Source organism: Taurulus bubalis, assembly GCF_910589615.1.
Source record: "Taurulus bubalis genome assembly, chromosome: 4".
Lineage (NCBI taxonomy): Eukaryota > Metazoa > Chordata > Actinopteri > Perciformes > Cottidae > Taurulus > Taurulus bubalis.
In genome coordinates, this window is record NC_136592.1 from 14200113 (window position 1) to 14226039 (window position 25927).

A 25927-nucleotide genomic window follows, 5' to 3' on the forward strand; every position below is an offset into this window, starting at 1 on the left:
TCAACAACACATACATTTATTGAGAAATACTGTGGCACCAAAAGCAATCCAGGAATCACTCAACAAACAAAGAATAAACGTTTTACACACTTTCAAGAAGTCAGCATTAATTATAAACAATTATATACAACAACGTCATGAATAATTATAATTATTTAATGAATTAAATCTCAGTCCTCTGTAGGGGAAGTGACACCTCACTTGCGTTGCAGCTTCTGAATGAAAAACAAACAAGAAACAAACATTGTATTGTACATCAGAAGACCTGCACACTCTCGACTGCTTCTTACAATATCCGTTTCTTGAAATTGTTAAGGATCTTTGAGGTGTTACGTTGAATACTAATAGTACTGCTAATTCATGTTCAAGTTTAGAACAAAGAGGAAAAAACATGAACTTGTTCTGGCAGCTGATGCCAGAAATGATCATCAGTCTTTGTATTTATATAAATAAATAACAAATATCTTTCTATGTAGCTAATTTCCTTTACTGTGTAAACCCCTGATAATTTGTTGGTCTCAACATGTGCTTACTGATTAAAAAAAAAAAAATGTAGAGATGTAGGGACACACAATAAATGCTAAGAAGTTAGGCTCTGTCACATTCTGTGATCATAAAACAAGCTTGTAGAGGCTGAAAAGCTCTTAAATACTGTCAAAAGTACTAGATTATATTTTGTTGGGGTGATATAACATTGGAAGAACAAAGATGCACACAATATTTATACATTTAGAGCTGACAAAGGAAGGAGAGGATAATGCATCAGCAAAGCATGTGTTAGTTTGTTGGCTGTTGTGGAGCATGGAGTCGAACTTTTGGTGCATAAACAACTGCTGGTTTAGATTGTTATGTTGTGCTAGTAGTAGTAGGAGCAGAAATCATGATGGAAATGTTAAATGGTGGACATCTTATTTATATATAAAAAAGTATAATTATCCTTCAATATTTACTTTCAAAGCAAAAGAAGACAAGAAGAATCTAAACTGGTGTTGTAGAGTCAAGGACTTTTTTCCAAGTAAAATCATTTATCACAGCAATTCCTTAAGTCACTGTGCACAAAGTGCATCCCTGAATAGTTTCCAACACAAGTACTTCTCATTTTAAGATAGGCAGATAAATGCCACTAATGTGTTCTATAAACCAGGTCAGTTGTGAAGTGAAAATATAAAGTTAGAGAGGTCAATGCACACAATAAAAGAGGTTTCTCTAAACGGTGCTGTATTCAACCTCTAAATGGACGCCAAGCCGTCAGGTGAGAAGGCAGACAAAAAGCACAGGCTATTCTCGTGGTCGGGGACAGAAGGCTATATGGTGGTTTACCATGGCAGAGGCAAGGAAGTCCAAAGGCAGGGTCGGTAACGGGAAAACCGTCTGTGGGTAAGCGCTGGAAAGTCTGGCATAATGCAGTGAACGATGTGGCACTGCGTGTGTGCGTGTGAGACTGGGGTTTATATACCGGAGGAAGTAGGCGCAGCAGAGTGGGCAGGTGAGAGTGATTGAGCTGATGAGGTGGGTGTGACTAACAGGTGCACTGAATGAGCTGATGAGGTGGGTGATAGATAGTGGCAAGAGAGAAAAGAAGCTGAACTGTGATAAGAGTATCAGGCTTGTTCACATGAACAGAGGAAGGAAAACAACTCTGGATTTCGGTCAATTTACCTATACATCTTACCATTTGAATAAGCACTTTAACGAGTCTTTGTTCATGATGGTTACAAATTTAAGCAAATATTATTACTCACCTGGAAAACAGTCGTCTGTAAAAGTGGATATTGGAAGTTCTCCAAGAAATAAAAACTCAAACATCGGAAAACCTTGACAACTGCCGGGCTGCTTTTGTGATACAATCAATACAGAAGAAAATGGACCTTTGTGCAAAGTTGAAGAAAAAGTTGGAATAAAATCTGATTTGATATTTTCTTGGTTTCTTCTCTTTACAATTTAAAACAAATCTGACTTTAATTGTAGTATTCATACGTTTTGAACCAGTAGAAAAGTAGGAGATGTAGGCATCAATTTAGGAGTCTTGAACCAGGCTTAGTTAGTACCATTCCCAAAACAGCTGGAGGATCAATGACAAAGGCTCATTAGTCATGAGTTTAGTTGTCAAAACTTCAAACAAACATGTTTAATCACTTCAGCAATATTGTTAAGTGATAGACACTTTTGGTCAGCTATTTATTGTCAGTATCTGCAGCCACATCACAAGTATGACATGATCGTGCAGGTGATCACCTTCAAAATGTAATTTCTCCTAACCATCCAGCTGGCTCACACATTTCATAAAAGGCGTCAGCTGAACAAGTGGAAAAGAGACACATGAGAACATACAGACACAAATAACACAAATAAGTAGAAAATGTTTATGAAAACAAAATAAAATAATGACGATATTTGTATGTTGGCAACATTACACATGCTGTGTTGATTATCGTCATACAGATGTATAAAATAAATGATACACAAATCCAGTCAGTGTGTGTGAGAACAGTTCTTTGGTATCTTATAACACTGTCAACCAGCTCATATTAACGCAGCAGATATAGTAAATGAACATGAAACATTATGGCGCTGACAATACATCATGATATCCAGCATATCATGCTGTAAACACTTAAAATAAAGCCTGAAGTCTTTGCAAATATCATTGTCAAATATTGTATCAACAAAACTCATGAGTATGAAGTGCTTCATAAGCATCATTCGATTAGTGTATTAAATAGGAAGCAACTGTGTAACTTCCAGTCAAAGAGGCAACAACATGCTTTACAATTATGGCAAGAGTGGCAAGCACATTCAAACACATCACAGCATGTTCACCAGCTTCTATTGTCTACAGTGAATCAATCATAAATCAAAAATTAAAAACGTAATTGTCTGTAATGTTATACAGAGGTTTAAAAAAAAAAAAGGGGGTGGGGTATCTCATTTTGTTTTCATAGTATATCTGAAAGTCAACAGTAGATGGCAGCAAAGTAGAACTAAATAACGGGAGAGAAACTCACCAGACCGATTCTTTGGCGTTGTCCATTCAAGGATCAATAAAAACTGCTCATGAAAGTAAACCGAATGGTGAAAGTATAAAATAATAATGAGCAAATTGTTGACATGTGCATAAAACGCATACACATTCAAGAAAAAAAAGCATATGGCAAGCGCACATATGCAAAGTCAAAAGAAAACCTGTCTGGTGGTCAGCGTTAACATGAGCACTGGCTTTTTAATGTGACAGTTTACTGCTGCGCCGACAAGGCAGTTCCCAAAGCTAAAGTGCATCAAGTTAGTCAGTCATAACCTGAGTTAAGCAATTTTAAATGCAGGGTCAATTTTCCAAGACAGTTTGTAAAAAGTTCTACAGCAAAAAATATCCCAGCAGTATCAAGTGCACTGACTGTGGCCTGTTTTATTTCCATTCTAACTACCTTAAATCTATTTGTTTATCTTATTCAAACTGTGCAAATTATGTGCAGCTTCCACATCAAACCCACGGCAAAAATATGTGGTGCAGCTTTCATTAACCCCTATGGTAATTTTCAAAGAAGTTGCATGAACAACCTACAGTGTCTCTTCTTTGACTGATCCAAGACACCGAGAGCAGTATCATCATAAAAAGGAAAGTAAACAATACAAAAAGTGCTTTTGCACGGCTACAAATGGTATTATGACAAAAACACTCCTGCTAATGTGCACCCAGCCACATATTGAATGGCATTTGCAGTCAAATATTAACAGCTGGAGACTGCTGAGTGTCTAGATGAGCCTCTGCCCTATATGCTCCTGCAGCCACAGCAGTAGAGGCTGTAGAGAGCTGGGCTCAGCAGGCACAGCCTCTGTGTACATCTGCAGCAGTACCTCCTGTAGAACAAGCAGCAGGGGCAAGCTCATACTCAGTAGCTCGTACAGGAATGCATAGTCTTGGGCATTGTCCCTCAGGTGACTCGCGAGGGCCAGTGCTGTACTACGCACACGTTGGGACAGATACCAGGGGGTGTTACACACAGCACGAATCACAATCAGAGGCCGGCTTAGGTGCTTCCTCATGAACGAGCTGAAGATACCTGCTGAGGATGGACTCTGCAGGTCTGCTGTGCTGCTGGACTCCAAGCTCTGTTCATCATCAACACATCGCTCCTGAGCTTCAGCTCCAGAACGAGTCTATGACAGACGGCAGAGGAGTTAGATATCTTAAATTCTAGTCAATATTACTCAAATAAGATGGATTCTTTTAGAAATGCAAAGTACTCACTGAGCGTAGAAGGAAAGTCCTCTGTAGGTTTGTCTCATTGTTGCGTTGAGCAAAATGAAGTTTGCAGTACAATTTTCCTGTAAAATTACAGCAAAACGTCAGTACAAACTAGATACATTAGTAAAATCTGGATTAAAGAGGATATTGGATGGCACATACCCTGTTCAGAGTCGAAGGCATGTGCTCCCTGTCGCAGGGCGGAGCTGCAGGTGGAACAGCGGAAACACTCCCTGTGGAAGTAGAGCCCCTCGGCACAAACCCTCTCCACCATATAAACACGCCTCTCGCATGAGTGACACTTGTCACCCGACGGGAGAAACGTCCTTCGTACTGAGCCGCCCTGGGAAACAGAGCACCGGCATAGTGATGAGCACCAACGTCAAAAACCTCATTGTAGCTAAATCTTAAACACTGACTTTAATATTTCAGTTAGCACTTACCACTCCTCAAACCTAGCAAACTAAATACTCACATTATAAACACAAGATCACAGAAACAACCAAAACTGCACATTTATGAATATGCAAACAATCTTTACAATTTATTTGACAAAAATAAATGTCCTCAGAACATTCCTTCATCAGAAAGCCTTTGCGAGTACTGAATATGTTTAATCAAGTTTTATTTCTGCACTTTTAACTAAAGGTCTTGCTTGACCTGTGGTCTACAGATCTGTTTTTTTTTTATGCTAGCAAGTAGCCCTTGAGTTTATTTTTCCAAGTTCAAGATTCAACTTTTATGTTAAATACTTTTTACAGGTCACATAACTTTTGCTAGAAATTAAAAATCTGTGTTGAATTAGTTACACTTGGAGGTGTTGGCACGCTTTGTAGAAACACAGGCAGTATTACATGCAGGAAGAGTGAGAATGTAGAAGACCAGGAATACACAGCCGTCAGTGTCGCCTCCTGGTTCTAACATTATCTTGGTGATATGATGGCAAGGTCCATGAGACTGTGTCTGGGTTCATTTCCAGGGAGGGCGACCGTTGTCTTTACTTTAAAGTCTACAGCCTCAGACTAATTTGCAGCTGCTTACTAATATTTTAGCCAAGAGGAAAACATTATTAAGGGAAGTAAGTACAATAATCATAAAAAATTAGAAAGTTTGTCAAGTCTAAATTGTTCCTCAATTGCTTTTCAAGAATCCAATTTGATCCCAACACTGGGTACCAGGAGTACGTTTATATTAAACTGTGACATCTGGCTGTGGAGTTGGAGCAGGCTGTTTGGGATGGGTGGAGCAGAGGAGCACACAAAGTGCCACCACAAGAATGCACACTTCTCTTCTGTGAGGACTACTGGTAATTAAAAGCACAAGGGGCTGAAACAGCAGTTAAAAGCAAAGCAGCAGTCCTAACTCATAAATATGTCCATTATAATTAAGAAAGTATATAACAATGTAAATCTTGGGCTTTAATGCTTGTTTTGTTTTTAAACTCGTTTTAGAACAGGCTGCCTTTAGGATGTTGAGCCTTCACAGCTGAAACAAATATAACATCATGAATATCTTTTTGCCAGTTTATTAGGTACACCTAGATATAATTAAAAGGCAGTTTTATTGCAGCATTTTGGAGAGATGTTCTTTCAACTTTATGGGAACATTTGAGAACAAAAAGCAAACAGTTGCTTATTTACACGTCCAGTAGTTACGGAAAACCATTATGATTCAATTTGAGTCGTCTTTGTGGCCAACTGATGAATGAAAGTCAAATATCCTTGTTCTTTTAGCTCAGTTTTTGGTCTCCACTCCTCCATGTTCATCAGCTAATTGCTATCTGTGTCTATCTGGTCGTGTACAGTGGATTTATTCAGCTTGCTGCGGCCAAAGTCCACGCTATGAGAGCAGTGAGAGTGAACTAAAATATTAAAGTTATAGACCCGACATCTAAACAATGAGCTGAAACTCACTATAAGATAAGATCTACTTCATTGTCCCGCAGGGAAATTTGTCTTGGACTCTATGCCGCCGCATCACACGATACACTTGCCAGCATCACAATCCACATGCACGCATAGAACACAGATCATACATACACTACTCATGCATAAACATGCTTAAATACACATGTTGACAATAGTTACAAATGATAAAACCAGGTTTGAGCGACACAGAAAATAAATAGTCAAGTCACAATAAAATCATATAATACTACTTGTTGCTATAAAGCCCTGTAAAGGGGAGAAGAGCTGCAAATTTAGGAATGAATTTACCCCTATCCCATTGTTTTAATGTTGCCATTTGATACATTGTTATAAAATACAATATAGCTACTTTAAGTGTCACCTTGATGGGAAAAGTCATTGAATTATGACAATTCCCTTCATTTAGAAAAATGAAAGTGTCCAAATGTATATATGTTGTGCAAAGTAAAGAACGAGGGAGGAAATTGGCTGCATGTAACACTGGTTAATCCAAACATAACCTGTTTGCACATGCAAATAAAAACACCAAGCTTGAGATAGTCACCTTGAGTACAGCAGAGCTGTCTGATGAGATCAACCCACTGAGGTGAACAGCTTTTTCCTTTATACTCTTTGCGTGAAACTCTCTAGCCTGTTGTGTCTGAGCTTTTTTCTGCAGGATGACACAGGATAAAAAGACAAGCCATCAGTCTGGCCTCCTCGGTACATTGAGACACATTCTCCCACTAACAAATGGAGCTTTCTGTGTGGAAACATAATTAGGTAGACTAATAACCATTTGATAAGCAGTACACAGTTAAATGATGAAAGGCCTTTCTGTTCTGCTTTCCCAATAAGAAGCAGGATTTGGCAGCTAAGTGTGTGGGCTATTGTTGGGACGAGAACAATAACATCGGTGTGTGGAACGAAAGCTGCCTTATTACATTAATTTCACACCCCACTTGATGTGGTTACTCATACTGTACTAGAGCAGAAACCCGAGACGGCCACAAAGACCTGGCACAGAAATCAGAGACAAGTACGTCGGTTCAGCCCAAAAAAGATGTAGACATTAATAAATTCCATAGTGACGTATTGAGTCATCGGGGCTTAAATAAGTAAAGGCCAAAATACAAAGCAAATTAATTAAAAGGATAATCATGAAATGCAAGATTAGTTTAAAAACACTATGAACATAATTGGATGATACACGCTGATAATAATAATAATAATAATAATAATAATAATAATAATAATAATAATAATAATAATAATAATACGAGGCTGGACAAAATAATGAAGACACCAACTTAAGGGAATATTTCCCTTTTTTCACTTTGTTGGAGTTAAAGGATCAATACTCTCATGTCAGGATGTATAGTATGGAGCGATTAGACTAGCTTCACACAGACTAACTACTAGCTAAAATAATCCCCTCTCGGCTCCTGCTCTGTACTCACACAGACAGCAGTATCTTATCATCTAACTCTCGGCAAGAAAGTGTGTAAGCAAATTTCCAAAACGCCAAACTAGTTCTTTAATTAAAATTACAAACACTGGTAGCCTACATACAGCATATTCCAGATAGCAGCTTGTTGTCAGCTAAAAAGGAAGCATGGCAACCAACACATGAAAGCACCATGAAACATTTTACAGAGCAAAGACAGATGACTTGAAATTGCAAGAAAACTGAAAATGTCATAAAGTCCCATAAATCATGAACATGTCAAACACAGAGAAGCTGCAATGACAAAGATGAGCAGTGGTCACGAAAAGAACACATTTTTAATGGCAGTTTTTTCAATTTATTTTGATTGAGTGTTTATTATTTTAAGAAAATCCAGGTGCAAACTGATGAGATACTTAAATATTTCCCTCATCACCACTATTCTCAACAAAAACACTACACTAATCGACTTGATAAGGAAAACAATTGTGCAGACCTGAGCCAGAGCAGGCAGGCTTTTGGTAAATCTGAATAATCAAAACAGCTTATTTGCAGACGTAAGCCAGCGGCTGCAGCCCTGTCCTGACCCACAGAAACTCTGACTGTCTCAGCTCGTGGCCATGCAGGTCTGTCGGCCTGTTGTTGCCATTTTCGTCAGGCTGGATAATTAAGGGGCTGACTTCACTCTCTGCCTAAACATTACACAAGCCTAAATGTATAATCAGGGCATAATGTATAATCAACATTCACTCAAGAGCATTTTGGGGGATCAGGACATGCAACAATCACAAGGGTTTGAAAAGAGAACAGAGGAGAAGTTAAATATATGAAGGAGGAGATAAGTGATAGACAGATAGTGATCACCTCAGAGACGTGTTCGTCCACCTCCCTGAGGCGCTGGAGCACTCTTGACATGAAATGGATTGCCGAGTGGCAGGAGGGAGAAGAAGCAGGGGGGTCTGCACTCTCCGGCTGAGGCTGGGGCTTCGTCTCAGCGAGCGTCCGATCAACATGTCTGAGCTTCACTACTGAAAATGGATCCTGGGACTCAGGCTGGAGCTGAGGTTTGGGCAGAGTCTTTGGAGACGGGCGCACTAAGTGTTCTGCTGCTTTTCTGATACTGACTTCAAACTGAAAGGGATCATATACAGCAGTGCACATGTGAGCTGTGGTTTAGCTCCTCATCAAGCAACCAAACTGTGAAACTTGAATTCACTTAAGGGCTGAAGGTTTTGTTTCAGTCCATTAACTACAAATCATCAAAGTACTTTACAATGCTGCCACATATTTTTAAAGCTATTTTTTTGTAGGTGTTAGTCATGCCAGCACAGCATTAAAATCGACTTGTAAAGGTAATCCATTACAGTAAATATTCTGTGCGCTTCATGTTTTGCCAGAGTTATGTATCATCAAATGGTAATGTAGTTACAAGCAGGTTGTTTTTTAAAACCTTCTTGGGGAAGTCAAGAACTGAAGTGGCAGTCTGACATTTGAGATCTCAAGTCTACAACTAATAGCTAAATTTAACTTAGAGAAACTGTTAAATTCACATTCAGCCAGCTCATTCTCAGGGCATCAAATACTGGTGCTTTGACAGACTCCTCGGTTCCCAATATACCGACGCACAGGGCATGCTTTAGCATCTGATTTGCATCTGGCTTTCAAGTATCTACCATGTAAATACATCTGCATCAACAATAAGAGAAAATGCTCTGGGAGTGTGATGTATACAAACAAACACACAGGGCATGTGGGAGGGGAGCCAAGTGACAAACCGTCAGTATGTGACGAGTTGGGAACTGCAAAGCTCTTATGAGAAATATGAATCTTTGTCTGGTTTGTTGAGATAAATGGGCAAATGTTATGTCAGCATATGCTGTATTAGTTTCTGATCACCAGCCACAGTTACAAAAAAATCCTAAATTGGATGTGACCTGGTAAACAAATTGATTAAGCGACTCAAAGAAATGGCAAATTGATTCACAAATGCATCATCACCATTGTGTGAATATGCAAGCATCAATAAAGGCAATTTCCTTTCATGTCAGCTTTGTCAAAATTGAATGCAAATTCTTTTCAGTTTGAAAAAATGTAACTTTCTACTGCTGTCAAAATATTAGCCTTAATGTTACCTCCCAAAAGGAGTAGTTTGCAGGATTATGTACATAATGTAACTGTATTTATAGTAACTTTTATTTTTTGAGCTTTCATTCTTATTTAGTTTCTGGCATGAAATGAGGATCAAGTCAGTCAAGACTACAGAATGTAAAAACCGCAGCACGGTCCTTTAAATATCCAGGAAAGAGTGTGCACACATAAAAAAACTGATATATCAAATGATATAATTTACCCAAACCATTAGTTTCTGTTTATAGTATGTGCTTTTAAAAGGCTGTATGTGTGTGACTGCGTGCACACATGTTTGTTTGTTTGTATATATGAATGACTGTTCTCATGTACCAAACATATATCTTGGGACAGTAGTACAACATTGTTTGTGAGTGTTTTACTTTACATGAAGTTTTAAAGACTGTCATTATGCCTTTGTACTTTGTATGTGTCTTAACTGCCGTCTAGCGGCTCCAGACTACCTGCATCTCAGGAGGAGGTTTAGGTGGGACCGGCAGCCTGAGTTTAATGGGCAGATCCTCAGCCAGGTCAAGAGTGTGAAGCGGGGAGGACCTCTCACAGTCTGACTGAGATTTTGCAGAAACGTTAGGAAGACCGTTAAAAAAAAAGGCACAGAAATAGAAAAGGTTGAAAATAGTGAATGCTGGAAACAACAGACAAGAGAAGACTTTGTAGAATTAGCAAAAGGAAAGTTTTGTCAGATAAAACCTACAGACTGCGGACAGATCTCTGTCCGTCAATAAATAAATACATACAGTATATTCACACATATGGACTTAATTACAGGACAACAATACAAACCACAATCATAGCACAATACATGTATATATTTTATATGGGGTAAATAAACAGTTGATATTTTATTTACCTGTTTTCTGCGGACGGTGTAGCTGGGTGTGCTTTCAAACTTGGCCAGCAACTGAGAAGCCATTGAGCGCACTTTGTTTTCCTTGGGCTCGCGATCCTCTCGCGCTGCAGAGCCGTTACTCGACAGGTTGGTGGCCTGACGAGAGTCGGGACAACAGACAAGATCCTACATCAAGATCTACAGCCTTTTTTCTACAGGTTAAATTTGAAATTACAAGTATGTAGTTTAACAACACACCTCCTCCAGATAACTGCACAATTTCCGCCTCCTTTTGTAAATGGGATCTGTACCGTCTGACTTCTTTTCATCCTGTAAAGCACAAGGAAAGACTGAATACAAGGGTCAAAGGAAGGGAGCTTCAAGCCAAAAACAGCTGGGGAAGAAAAACTCTAGTTATTGAATATATTTCCCTTTAAAACTCATCTAACAATGACATGCTGTATGACCATATAAAGAGTCCCATATCAACTGGAAATAAAATTATTGGGAGTCAGAGTGTCAACGTTTTGTATTTAGTACATCAGAATTTTCACATTTCGGTGTGGAGTTACCTTCGGTACTCGTTTCCTAGGCAGAGCATGGTTGAGCACATTATTATTACTTCTGACTTCCTTAGATGGATAATCTTCATTGTTTTCATCCACTCCTCTGGAACCTGCAGTATAATGCGTGGCTGCATTAGAGTTTTCATAGTTTCCACAGTTCACAGACATAAATGTCAGATAATATCAATGAACAATGACCATGTACATTAGGAAAGTCATAAGTGGTCAGGAAAAAAGTGAGTTACTGCATTTGTGCAGAGCAATGTTTCACAAAAACAAAACAAAAAAGCCTTAGATCACACAGACACGTCGCTACAGGCGCAGCCACTTCAAAGCTTATTGAATAACTCAGCTGCATGTCAGAGAAAGGTGAATGGCTGGCCGACGTTAAATAAAACAACAAAGAATACTGTAGGTAAGCATTAAATATCCTTTCAGTGGAGACATGCAGCTGTCTTCATGTTGCCAAGACTCCCAGACTATGAAGTCCACAGCTCTGGTACAAACACACATTCCTCTCATGCCACCGTACTGGACTAATAGGACTGCACAAGACACACATTTTTCAGAGGAAACCAAAAGGAATTCGATACATTCTCTCTCACTGGAATTTCATTTGTTGTGGTTGTTTCTGCATATTTGAATTATAACATACATTGAAGATGAAGACCCGAAACAGAGAAGATAAAACAGCTACGGAGTGGATTACAGTAGAGTAAAGAAAAGTCAAGTCCAGTCGAAAAGAGTAGAGTCGAATTGAGTCAAAAAGGGTAGAATACAGTAAATTCTAGACGAATGAAATTAAGTCAAGAACCGTTGAGTTGTATATAATAACAGTAGAGTACAGTAGAGTATGGCAGACTACCTGAGGCAGGTAGAGGTGTGCCACGCAACAGCTCGTAGAACTTGGACAGATAGGTGATCATCCTGGTCTTATCCAGCTCCTGATCGGGACCGAGCTCCTTCACAGATGTAAATGATCCAATCCCAAATTCCCGCTCACTGATGTCAAAAGCCAGCTGGAGGTTTGCAGAGTGGTCTTCCTCGTTTAATGAGTCAAAATCTCTGATGGAAAATACAGTAATGGTGGCTTGAGTAAGAGGAAGGTAATACAAGAGGTCATAGTTACTGTGTCAGCCCTAGTAGGGTTTATATTTTTATTGTGAGACCATTCATTTCTGTCCGTTTCTGGTTTGCATTTCCACTGATCATTCTACCATGCATACATATAGATATTTCTTTAATTAGATATTATTTTAATATATTTCCACTACTTCTAAAATACAGACTTTCCAGCATCACAACCATCTGAATTGCCCTGAATAATGAGGCAGGAATGTAACAGTGAGGTTTGAGGCTGAGATTCTTTAAAGGATTATGTCTTGACTTTCATTTCATGTAAGTGTCAGGTGACTGATGTTGAGCAGAGTTTAAGATATACGCACACTGATATGAAAACAGTAAATGTAAGCACAATGGAATTACTTTATACTTAAACTTAACTTATCCAATACATTTTTAAAGCCCGGCGGAGGAACTTGTTTTCTGGTAGGAAAAAAACCAGCTCTGACGTCTTTAGTCTGCACCGAGGGTGTGCAGACACCATTAGAAATAATGTAAAGAGGGGGGCAGTAACCTAGCAGCAGCACATGCAAACATTGGTGTTTTTCTATAAGTATAGAAGCTCGCCCTTTCTTCCTTTCTTTCTTTTCTACGAACCTTCTCAACTCTCTGCAGCCTGCTCTGCTGACAGGCATGCATATGGAGGAGGCAAGGGGAAAAATACCAGTGGTTCCTGGAAACTTACAGGACCACATGAAATTGTAGTGGCATGTGGCGAGGTATGAAGGCAATAATTAAAGAGTGAGAGGATATAATTAGATCTGTAAATGTGCTAATCTACAGTTGCACTGGCTAATTATATGCCATGCAAAGCAGTCCAACTCCAAAAAGTGAAAACTAATGCACAGATTTAGTTTTTTAGGGAGGATTTTGTCCCAAACGTGGGTGCAGTATTTATTTCAGTTAAGTTGATAAGCTCACTTACAAAATGGCCTTGGTAAAAAAAGTGTAAAATGTACACAGCTGGCCTCTAAAAACTCCAGTTGGCACTCTGTACTACCAGCTCAGTTTACGTATAGGACAGCTATGCATGAAGTCTTCTTCACATCTATCAGCAGCACAAATTTTGAGTGTTTTAGTTGTGAGGAGCTAGTAGCACAGCAGAAAACACATTGATAAGAGAGTTGCTCTCATGCCAAGCAGAATTAACACACTGATAAGAAATACATTTCCTAGATGTTACAAAAAAAAGTGTCAGAGTTCATTTGAAAAAGCACAAGTGAATGCATGTCTGCATTTAATACTAACTGTAAAGAGATAAGATGATGTTAGCTGGTTTTAGATGGAAAGATGCAGCACTGCGAGCTGGTAGTGATTTCATTTGATGTGTGTTACGTACATCAGCTGGGGTTTGAACCTGTGGATGAGGGCGCACAGAGCGATACCGCTTTTCCAAGAAGACGTCAAATCTGTTATCATCACATTCCTGTAGCCCTCGGTCTGTTTCTGGCACCAGGTAAGCAGCCTCGCCGGTCTGATCTCTGACTCTACAACAGAAACATGGCACGTTAGACTTTTCAACAACATGCTGCAGTTCCTCTTCTAACTTCTAACATTAATGCAGGCTGTGTTAGAAAAGCTAGACCATCAGAGAGGATATGATGTCACAAGCATGGACCAACCCATGGCGTCCCAGTAAATAAGCTCATGACAGAAATCGTGCTGAGGTATTTACACATCTTTGTCATTTTTGTCTGGACATGTACTTTCTCAATGCCTTTGATGACCCAAGAATTACTTCAGTTGAACAGCATGTAGAGCTTCTGTGTTATTGTTAGTAAGTACTTTAAAAAAATCTATAAACACAGGGTCATTTTAAACATGGACGTAAAGTAATGTTGAACCTGTAGAGCAAGATAACGGTGTTGGACACCCGGCGGCTTTTAAAAGCTTTCTGTGTTGATATGAGGATCCTTTCAAAATAACAGAAGAGTGGAAACCCTAATCAATCAATCAGATTCTACATAATAATATAAAGAAGGGTCCACAACCAATCTGAGCTTTAACCTACAGCTCCTGTCCAGTTAGATGTACCTCGTCTGCAAAGATTGACAGGCCGACGGATGGTAGCAGCACGCTCCAGAGAGCAGGAATTCAGCTCTTTGCTGATGAACAAGTGACGCACCTGAAACAGGAAGGAAAGGGAAAAGGATTACAACGAAGACATTCAAGAAGTTGTGTATATGTGATAAAAATAGATGGAGAGATGTTCAGAGTGTGATTTTGCCAAAGTGAGTACTCCCTCTCACCTGGTGTGGCCTGACACAAGAGGAGTTGAGGTTGGGGTATCGAGTCCCCGGGTCTATGGTGTAATGATCAAAATTTTTGGCAATGTTTTCAGTTGTTGTCTGAGGAAGTAGCCTGTAAATACTCTCCCTATAGGAAAACATAGTGCAAGATACATGGTGTTATTTCTGACGGTATTGAATAATGTAAATATGCAAACACACACTTTTATATTTCTAAAACACAATATCTGTGTCTGTGTGTACCTCTCTGCCAGCACTTCCAGAGCTGTCCGACCCTGAGCCCAGCTGTTCACCATCCAGGCTGTGTCAAAGGCAGCCAGGAAGCCTCTGGCGCAACCTGTCCCCATGGGCCAGAAGGGCTGCACAGGAACATATAATATGTATATGAATATATTTGTATCAGCGTATGGGAGACAAAACAACATCAACATTTCCATACTTTAAGTAACATAATCACCATTGCAAATATTGTGATTAGATTGAAAATCAATTAGCAGCAATAAATATTGTTAAGCATATGCTAATATGATTTTGAGACTGTCAAAACACCCACCCAGCCGTAGCAATTTGACAGCCATTTGGATCTTGGTCTTTTATATTCTCTGACTTTTGAGTTGAGCACATTTAACATCTTGTGTAGCATCAAGTGTAGTGCTTGTCACTGTAGCGTCAGGACCACCACAATTAACCAAGTGCTCAAATGTGAGCATACTGGCAATGTCATCAAGGATGAGTTGTTATTCAAAGAGGGGGTGGAGCAGCTCACAGAGTGAAGAAGAAACATTAACAACAGTTGCCAGCATCGCAAAGGACCTCTGTCTCTTTTCTCACAGACTCTTCACTCTACAGCAAAACATGACTGCAGCTTTTGTGTCACTCACAGTTTCATTTCTCAGGCAGTGAAGCTCCTCAACATCGGGCTACATTCCTACACTCACCTGGACTGAGCTCACATACAAAAAAAAGACACTTAAAAAATAAGTAATAAGTGCCAATTAAATTAGTAAAAGATTGTTTGGTAAGATTTCTTCAAATCCAAATGATATTTAACCGCTTATCCTGTTCAGGGTCGCGGGGGCTGGAACCGATCTCAGCTGACATTGGGCGAACGCTACACCCTGGACCGGTCGCCAGACTATCACAGAGCATATAGAGACAGACAACCATTCACGCTTACATCCACACCCACCGGCTATTTAGAGTAATCAATTAACTTAAGCTGCATGTCTTTGGACTGTGGGAGGAAGCCGGAGAACCCAGAAGAAAACCACGCTGCCAGAGGGAGAACGTGCAAATTCCACGCCTTTCTTGCTGTGAGGCGACAGTGCAAGCTACCACACAACCATGCATTTCTTGAAATAACATGTTCTATTTCGGCCTTTCGAGAGAAAAAAATATCTTGAGATTACATGTTCTATTTAGGCCTTTCAATAGAAAAAAACATCTTGAAATAAGATGGGAAAACTTACTTTGAACTATATTTCATGGGTTTTAGAAAGTGTTATGTCATAATAACCTGTAATGCTCAAAGGTAGTATTTTTTTCATTTAACAAGATATTCAAAATGCATAGTCTAAAAACATGTTCTTATATCGCACCGAAATGTTGTCTAATTAGTTAGAGTTAGAGTTTTTACAGTGCTATTGACAGGTCTTGCCCTTCTTTACCTCTAGCAGACTGTCACCAACTAGTGCTACCAGCAGCTGGTGTCCAAATCTCTCCCTGACCAGGGCGGCGTTCTCAGAGGCGTACATGTTTGTGAAGTCAAACATTGCTACATCTGGCTGCCCACAGTGGTTCATGGCAAAATCCAGCGTGGGAAGTTGGTAGTTGGTGCCAAAGTCAGCAGCCTCTCGGGCGTAGCACAGAAGAGCTTCCTGGTTGACATTTTCACTGCTCAGCAGCATCTGGGTGTCGATGTAATCCTGTTGAACAGAAGCGCGACAGTGAGGACAAGTTCACGCCAACTAAGTCTGAGCTTACCAAGATTATTTCCTTCATGATCTGTTCTCTTTGAAAGTTGTTTAGTAATGCTGAACATAGGAGTAACATCAGTATTATTATATTACACTTTTAGATATACAAAAGGGCTTTTAAGAGTACAAATTGTGGACACTATACACTGAAATGAATACAAATAGCCTGGTTGTAGACCACTGAAGTGCTGCCCACATCAACAATTTTCAAGATTCAAATAGAATAAGTCTGATTATGAGGTTGTACGCAATCAAAACTATTGCAAGTATTGGCTGCTATGCTATTTATCTCCCAACCTACATAGTTGAAGGGCTGCTGCATTTGATTGCATTATCGATTTGGGGTTATTATGATAAAATGAGCAAAAATTAATCAATTAAAAGTGAGAATACTAAGAAATATATGACTGTACATAATATAGGACACTATGGCTGTTCTGCTTACATTAATGAGGACTCTCTTGTCCAGCAGGCTCTGTTTCTTGGCAGTCATGACAAAGTAATGCGTGTTGTCCCTGTAGTACACAATGTTCTCCAGATCGATACCTGCAACAAATTACATTGTTTGAGAATGACTGAAAAAACATTAAAAGCACCAAAGGGGCATCAAATTGTTATAAAGGGAATATCGAATTCATCTTCATGCCAACACCACAGTGAGGCAGTTGGACTGAGCTCCTCTCCCACCTGTCTCCTCTTTGAGGTCAAGAAAGAACTTCTGGTTGAAGATGAAGGCCACGCCACTGATCTCTTCTACTTTAGCCTCTGCAGTGGTGTTCCTGTTGATGAAGTTGGCTGTGATGGCTATCGCCAGTTTGCCCCTGAACTCCTTCCTTTTGAAACCTGAGAAAGAAAAAGACAAAGTCAGATAAACAGGGAAACAGGGGAAAAAAGAAGGGGCCAAGCAAACCACTCCAATCTGCTTGTCTGTCAAAACCAAAGGAAATCTCGCCTTAAACCATAATTACAAGGCAGTTATTTCTGGATAAGAGGCAGCTGAAGGTAAGCCTTTATATAGCCGAGGGATCAAAAGCCATGGATTGTAAGAAGCAGCAGGAATTACATCCTATCAATTAAGTTAGAAAGGCTTTTGCTTAATTAACCTTATGAACTGCAGTAAAGGTTGTAAAATAGCCATATAATACAACAGTCTTTCATATTTTTTAATTAAAATCTAGTTTTATTCATATCTTCACAGAATATGATACAATGGATGCTAAGCAATACTGAACCAGGTAAATAGCTTTTTTGACAATTATTGTATAAATATTTTGAAAGACAAAACATGGACACAAGAACAACATTCAAGGGATCTTTCATTGTTAACTTTCAATCAAATCAAACAGAATCACACGAAGGTTCAACATTTCACTGGTAGATTGTATAATGACCAAAAGTGAACGTGAAAGTACTTATTTGGGGTTGAAGTAAAACAGCTACTACTACTACATGATGTCACTGTTAAAAATCACAGAGGAGCTTTTCCCCTCCCGTCTCTTCATTGCAGTGCAGATCTGATTGTATTTAACTCTGTGTTACTGTAGCTAGGACACAAAGGCTGCTCAAAAGCAGGCTGACTGCAGGGGAAAATTATTCCCCCAAGACTTCATCGTAATTGAAGAATGAGCTAAACAGCTTGTCCTGCCCAAAAATGCCCTTTTTAGGAATAAGCATCTGATGCGAATTGGTTGTTAGATGACAGCATTTTTAGGAGAGAGACCGAAACAGAGAGACAAAGAGAGTCCAGCGTGAATGATTCAGATACTTCACCGAGCCCAAGCGCTGCTCTATTTGTGTACAGAGTTTCATGAATAACCTTTCCCCATGGGAGAGATAAATGGCTTCAAACAAGTACAAGTTTATAAAAGGTGAGTGTCAATTATAGCTTCACAACAGAAATAATGCAGCACAAGTTGTTCAAAGTGAGAGTCCAGAAACAGTATTCAGTAAACAGAAGGCATGTTAAGTCAAGTTTACTCTAAAAAAGGCCTTCTCGGTCCAAGTGATGCTTCACAGATTTTCACAATAGTGTAAACACATGAACATGGACAGCCCTTAAAATATATTCACATATACTATATAACATGCATTGTGTAAGGTTTTAACAGCACCAGAAAGTATTAAATTAATTCCTTGTTTAAAGAAAGTGACAGTAGACTGCAACCCTGTGCTTTGAATGTTTTTGGTGTGAAAATATACATTTGCATGACAGCTTGTTACTTCCTTGACCAGACGCAGATGACTTTATATCGTACTAAATGAGCAAAAGTGAAGTACATGCTTGAGGCATCTTTACTGTTCACCCCTTTTGTCTGCAGCCGTCTCACCTTCCAGAGTATTCCTGCGTCCGTCAGCCCCCACCACGACATCAAACTCAAAGTTAGCCACGGGGTGATCAGCAGGTCGGATTGCAGCCCTCCACCCAAGCCCTGAGAGATGGAGACAAAGACGGAGAAGGATTAAGGCACAACATATAAATCCCAGGATTATTTCCTTTGTGTTGTAGTTCAACAATCAGCACGTAGAATGCCAACTGATAAAAGATTGATTATTTTGTTTAAGGACACTTCAACAGTGTCTCAGTTAAGGCAGATGTCAGTAGAGTGACACATATAAGGGCACACTTTAACACTGATGCCATTTTGTTGCTACGATGCCAGTAAAATACAGAAAGCTTTTGCTTTTGTATGTATTGAAAAGGAATGCTAAATGAAAGCCAACTGAATCTGGGCTGCCACCTCGACTAACAAACAAAACACTGTTTCATATTTAATATTAGTAGTTTAAAGTAGTGCTGTGTGGGGGGCACAGGAGTGTGTGAGACCAGCACAATAACGACTTGGCAGTTTGTGGTGTAATATCATGTGGAAAATGCATTCCATGATGTCAAGGGCACGGCTAAGTCCGTCACAGCAGAACCAGAGGGATAAGTCTGTGTCTAAATTTAGGCAAGGCTTTCGTTGTTATCAGTGTACAGTTATGATAGCTGAGGAGACGACACCTGACAACAACATGGAAGTTATTTTCCTCCTGAGAGTCTAAAGTTCAATGTGAAGTGCTGAATGTAAGAAAAGCATAATGACGTGAGTACAAGATAGTACCTCTATATTTTGTTAAAAAGAAAAAAAGAACAATTTCATATTATAATTCTTATTACACAGCAGGCATTTGAGCACCAACAGGGAAGTTGGGCAATATACCTCTGCTAACCTCATCGAAATATGATGAAAAACTAGATCAGTGCCAATGTTTGTCTCCTGTTTATTGGTGGCTGTTAAGGAAATTAAATACTGCAGGTTGAGAAGTCCCTTGGTGGCTGGAAGCAGAGTACTAAAATACATAGTGGGAGAGTAAATACAGATCTTCCAGTAAGCTACACGGCACCTGTCTGAGAAACTGACAGGTGCAGCCTAATGTCTAAATCTAGCTTTACACATTATTTAACTTCTCAACCTCATCCTACTTCACGTCCCAGTTGCATCTTTCCAGCTGCTCAAATCTCCTCATCTTCCCAAAACGTGCAGGTCATGAAACAAATAGTCAGTGGGTGAATATAAAAGCACTGTTGATCTTTTGTTTGGACGTGTGGACAGATACCTTCATTTTCCTGATCCTCTGGAGGTTCCAACAGCTTCACAAACTCCACATTGACGTGAAACTCTACTGCAACAATCAGAGCGACCTTCAGTAGGACCAGCTGCAGCTTCTGAATACCTATGAGACACAGACATCAGTGTTTCATACTGAGCAATTCAAGTGTATTTAATAATATAAGATATCATTATGTTATCCTTATGTCCTCTACAGTTGTAAAACTGTAGTAATGTTCTAGAAATATACATGACTTTCTCCATTTCCTTCTCCTAGAAGTGGTTTTAGAATCAATCAGTCAGCTCCATTTATGGTCCACTGGACGTAACCATAAAAAGCAACAAAAACGGCAGCATGCTTTGTTTCTGTAAAGTCAGATGGACTCACTGATGTGGTCTATGGCCCCTGCGCAGAATTTGCCATAGAACTTTTTGGCCCCGAGGCCCCGTAGGTCATGAATGGTGTAGGGCCAAAGGTGCAGCACATTGTTCCTGGAGAAGGAGTCCCTCTTCTCGATCACCACCACTTTGGCACCCATCAAAGCGAGCTCAATGGCTGTCCGCAGGCCACAGGGGCCTCCTCCGATGATGAGGCACTAAATAAAAGAGAAATGACAAATTTACCTCATTACTTACACAAGGCACAGAGAAATGAGCTTCATCATGGGGACATCTATAATCACAGACGGAGGGGACTTTTCTTGCAGAAGAGGCTGAGATGAAAAATGGTTTACTGCTTACTTGTTTATTAACATAACAGGGAGCATAACATATACAATACATAGATCATAACTGGAAGCAGCACTTTACTGCCCCCCTGGAGCATTTAGAGCAGGGGTGTCAAACTCATTTTAATGAAGGGGCCACATGCTGCCAATTTTTAGCTCAAGTGGGCCGGACCAGTAAAATCACAGCATAATAACGCATACATAATGACAATATTCTCTATGTTTAAATCATTGGTGAAGGTTTTTGGATGATAAACCCTATTTTAAAAAAGATATTTCTACAATAAACTAGAAACATAAAGACCAAAATTTCAGACATCAGCCCACTGTTTACCTGCCTGGGCTCTCTGCAGATTCCCTCGCAGTTGGGCAATATCTGTAGTAATGTCAGTGCTCTAATCAATTGCGACTCTGGGTCAATGGATAGCGTGCCTGTTTTTCAATCAGTGGGTCAGTGGTTTGAGACTCAGCTTCTTTTTTTTTTCCTTCCTTTTCTGCAATTATCCCGGGGCCGGACTGGACCCCCTGGCGGGCCGGATCCGGCCCGCGGGCTGTATGTTTGACACCCCTGATTTAGAGGCTAAGTGGCTCACTCAAGAACACTTCAGCAGGATAGACGATGACTGAGGACCATTGCAGCCTGTAGATGACTTCTTCAGGCCTCCATGTGTGTGCAAGGATCGTTATTAAAACATAAACAGAGCAGCACATATATTCGGAACATCAACCTAAACCATTATTACAACCTTTACATATCTAAGGTGTTATTCCTGAAAGAAAATGCATGAAGTCAGTTGGTTGAGGTTACGGCGCCTGTCTGAGAATGTGTGGCTCGAACATGACATCATCCTCCTGAATGATAGCTGAAAGGAGTGACGCACATGTGCTGGCAAACTGTATCTTTTTTCCTTCTAAACATGTCAAGAGGCCTTATAGGAAATGATGTAGAGAGGCAATGTGTGTGTCTTTATTCTTGTGACATTTAATCCAGAACCAAACCACTTCTGAAGGTGGCCCCTGCTGTGCTCAACGAGGTGGACAGTTGCCTGTCTCGATAGCCTCACCAAATTAGTGCTGAACATATCTTTTCTTTCGCCTTTCCATAAAAGACTTTCATCCAACAGCACAAAGAGCTACCACTCTGCCCGATCGCTAAACATTCCCACCAGCATGCACACAGGGGCTTGCAGCATATTTGAACAGGAGAACTCACTTCCTGCAATCCTGTATGTCCACCAACACGATAACACAAAATGCGGATTGTGCAATGAGGGTGCCACCCGGCCATATCATTTCTGTGAGACAATCAGACTGGGGGCTGATACGGAGTGCCCAGTGCGAGCTGACCAAAATCATACCCTAGATGGCTCTCTGCTCCTGTACCAAAAACAAGATGTTTGTGGCTTTAGTCACTCCATATTCTCCCTCTGTGGGTGAGTAAACCTTGAGGTGGCGTCACTGGGGATGTGGGTGATGAGGAACACAGGGTGTCATCATGTGTTGCCTGAGGTTATCAGGATGAGGTATTCTCAGGTGTGAAACACACAGCTGGTGGAAGCGCTGCATGGACAAGCCTGCCTGCTAGCTACATCTTTAGTTTTTATTTTCTTCACAAAAAAGGTGAGTAAGTGTATTTACATCGCTAGAGACAGATGGCAGGCTATGGAAAATGTTATTAACGTGCACAGCAGTAACTCCATTTATTCAGATGTACGTTAACAGTGAGCACAAATTTATGTCAACCGTATCCATTGGTCTATTAGCCATTAGCAGTAACAGGCTGTTTGTTTAAGCCTGTTTCCACTGATACATTATTCCCGATATGCGGCTTTTCCTGACAGCTTGCGCCACATCTGTTGAGTCAGGACACACTAACTTCCTTTCAACTTCCCACTCGTGACCTTGCTCTCCTCCCAGCTCCACCTCACCCTGCTCACATTTGTGCCCTGCCCTCAGAGTATCACTGTGTACCTTTTCATCATAGCTGACAGTGTGGCTAACACAAGGAGCTCTTTAACTTTCACAGCACCTTGATTTAAATGTTAGGACACGAGCTGCAAGAAAACAATATTTTTCTTTTCAATTAATCTTTGTTCAACCAACAGTCAGTCAAAAGCACGTGAATATTTTGTTTACTATTATATTCAACAAAGCATTGTGCATGACATATTGAATGCGCTTTTTCTGTTTAATCAAGATGTTTTACAGTCTCAGGGGTAAAAGGGCATCGTGTCACAGACCTCTGATTAAGTATGTCGAGAGTGATTCACAACGTCACATTATTAAAAAAAAGATCAATTTGCAATGTATTTGTGCACAGACAAACTGAAAGAAACGCTCTGTGGTTATGAGTCGGTGTCACAGCAGCCAGCTGTGTCAGGGCATAAAACACGGATTACATCATGTCCTTTAAAGATTGCTGCTACAGTTGATATATGAAGGCGAGGCGCCGAGTGATATCACATCTGTCACTGTTAAAGAGCTGCGTTGCCATAAAACCATGAGTCGTCACCTTGTGGTGCTCCCAGGGAGAGGAGAAATTAGTTATCAAGTAAAAGCAGAATGTCGGTCCACTGAGTGATTAAAACGGGCTTCATACTGCACAAAAAGGCAATCTCATAAATGTCCAATAAGTTAGTGTTTTAATAATGCACTGTTTGTACATCTGGTTTACTACTTTGGTGCAAAAAAAGTACTAGTATAGTACCACTTTTCATTTCAAAACACAAACCTTTGAATTGTCAGAATTACGAAATTGGACCTAAAACTTTTGACTCAGAAGTTTAGGAGAGTCACACTTTCTTTAAACGTTTACCTTCTTTCTTCCTATTTTGGTGTTGGCTTAAATAACCTGTAAAACTGAGCTCACGCTGGAGCTTTTAAAAAATAAAAAAAACACACTTTAATAACAATCTGGGCCTTGCTCCAAAATTTCAGGATAAGCCTATAAAGAGCAGCGCACACTCAGAACAACTGGGGCCAAATAATCATAGTTGCTGAGTGATGCTGTCTGTTTCTCTGTGCAATAAAAACAAGCTTGAGGCAGCTGATGCCTGAAAGATAATAATCACACTCCTCCAGGTTTTCCTACTTTCCCACATCACCTTTACTGCCAGGTATCACCCCTACACAACCACCACCACACGGACACCCTGACACGGGTTCTTTGTCCCAAATGCAGCTATCTCTTCATAATTCAACTCAAGGAGTGCTCCTCAAAAGCTCTATTCTTACATGTGTTTAAAGAATGTGCCTTTTGTCTGTAATTTTCTCTTTGAATGTGATTGGCTGTTGGTGTTATTTAGCTACAGAGATAGATGAAGCAGTGTACAGCAAACATCTGTTGCGTTTGACAGTGGGTATGTTTCTTTGCTGTGATTTTTATAGTTTTACCGTTTGCATGGGTAAATGCATACATATGGTTCAGTGATGCATTTGTCTATGATAGAATGTAACATGGTGTTTGTATTTCATTCTGTGCAGCTTTGTCATGTAGCAGCTGTCTGAGAGGGACAGAACAAGTGCAAAGCAACGTATATCTCTTTAATTTCCTGTCCTGTGTGTTGGCTGTTGAAGTGAAGGAGTGAGTGTTACTGCAGTTAATGGTCTGTGTAGATAGAGGAGAGATTTTTATATATATATATATATATATATATATATATATATATATATATATATATATATATATATATATATATATATATATATATATATATATGGTTCCACTCTGTAGTTACTTTAACAAACAGAGTGCTGATTGTTTAAAACAAAAAGGCTGTTGAGATCACTAAGGGACTTCCTAAATCATGGGACATCAACTTGAATGATATATGAACAAAACCGTATTATATTTTTAGACCTTTTTTAGGATACACATACCATGAGTTCAGGCTTTAAAAGGGCTGTACACATTTTAGCCGTGCTGTCCGTGCCGCTTTCTGCACAAAATCAACTTGGAAAGACATGCTTGTGATAGATAACCCATCAGAGTGAACATTTAGTCAGCTTTATCAGTATGTTACTGCAGTGGAAAAACTGCTATTGTCGCTAAAAACTAAAAGATGGATCCAATAGTCAAGAGTGTTGGCTACATTTACAAGCTAAAGTATATTTGTCAAGCAAATAAGAAAGATGTCCATTGTTTCTTCTATTTAAAGTCTGCTGTTTGGCAGTCGACTGTAAAGTCTGGGATCGTGGAGGATCCTTGATTGCACCACGAAGATTTTTAAGTCTGTGCCCACACAAAAATAACTAAACTTGAACTAAAAACCCATATTGTCCATATTAATTGAAACAAGTCACCCGTCTAAGACAGTGCTGAAAATACTTTCATACCACACCACAAAATAACAAAAAACAAGTAGGAATTAAATCTACTATAGTATACTTTGCAAAATGGCCAGCAGTAACAAACATATACATTTACATGAATCTTTTGTGCAAAACATGTCCCCTGTAAATCCATCATCTTCATATCTAGCCTAGGATTGGTAAATATTTTTGTGGTGATACAAAGATATAATTAAATTTACCTTGGTGTCCATACAGGCTTGGCCTTTCTTATACTCCTTTTGGGTTGTCCTCTTGTCTAGTTTGCTCCAAAGTGCGTTGGCCTTCCAGGAGGTGACCTTCGCCTTCAGACTGCTGTAGAAGGTGTCATTGTCCGCAGGGTCGAGGTCCAGCCTCCTACAGAGGACGTTGAAGGCCTGGAGGGCTCCCTTGCAGGTTGCGGCCTGAACAAAGTCCTCAAACAGCTTCCCCACAGTCTCCCTCTCCTCCTCTGCCTCTCCCATCTTTCCCTGCTGCAGTAGATGGTTGAATGTGCTGAGGCTCCTGCTTACTTCAGCAGTCTCTGCCAGATGTGGTCACACCCTCAGCTTGGCCCTCACCGTCATGCCCAGTCTGCGGAGGCAAGACACATAAGAGTCTGATGTCATCTCATGGCAGAAAGTCTCACAGATTTTTTTTCCCATATTCTACTATTAACTTGATTAAATGGACATGATTTCATTTAAATGGTTCATAGATAAGATTGTTACCAACACAGCTGTATTTTATCTTCTCCCTGATTCAAGCTTACATTACCGAATTATCAAGAGTCCTCATTTAGAGTCGATATCTT

At 39.9% G+C, this 25927-nt stretch overlaps 1 protein-coding gene across 1 annotated transcript; it reads right to left on the reverse strand.

The window, feature by feature from the left end:
- mical2a (microtubule associated monooxygenase, calponin and LIM domain containing 2a) lies at positions 1–25598 on the reverse strand (the record flags this gene model as incomplete). Its single annotated transcript, XM_079217393.1, has 22 exons — positions 1–215; positions 2236–4155; positions 4247–4323; positions 4406–4586; positions 6716–6823; positions 8462–8728; positions 10189–10293; positions 10596–10730; positions 10833–10904; positions 11147–11250; positions 12006–12205; positions 13602–13749; positions 14297–14387; positions 14512–14638; positions 14755–14870; positions 16179–16436; positions 16933–17033; positions 17175–17330; positions 18815–18916; positions 20085–20201; positions 20466–20673; positions 25338–25598. 21 exons carry the CDS (start codon positions 25596–25598, stop codon positions 3751–3753), a joined length of 3339 nt encoding a protein of 1112 aa, XP_079073519.1. The 3' UTR covers positions 1–215; positions 2236–3750.
- Between the last annotated feature and the right edge of the window lie 329 nt (positions 25599–25927).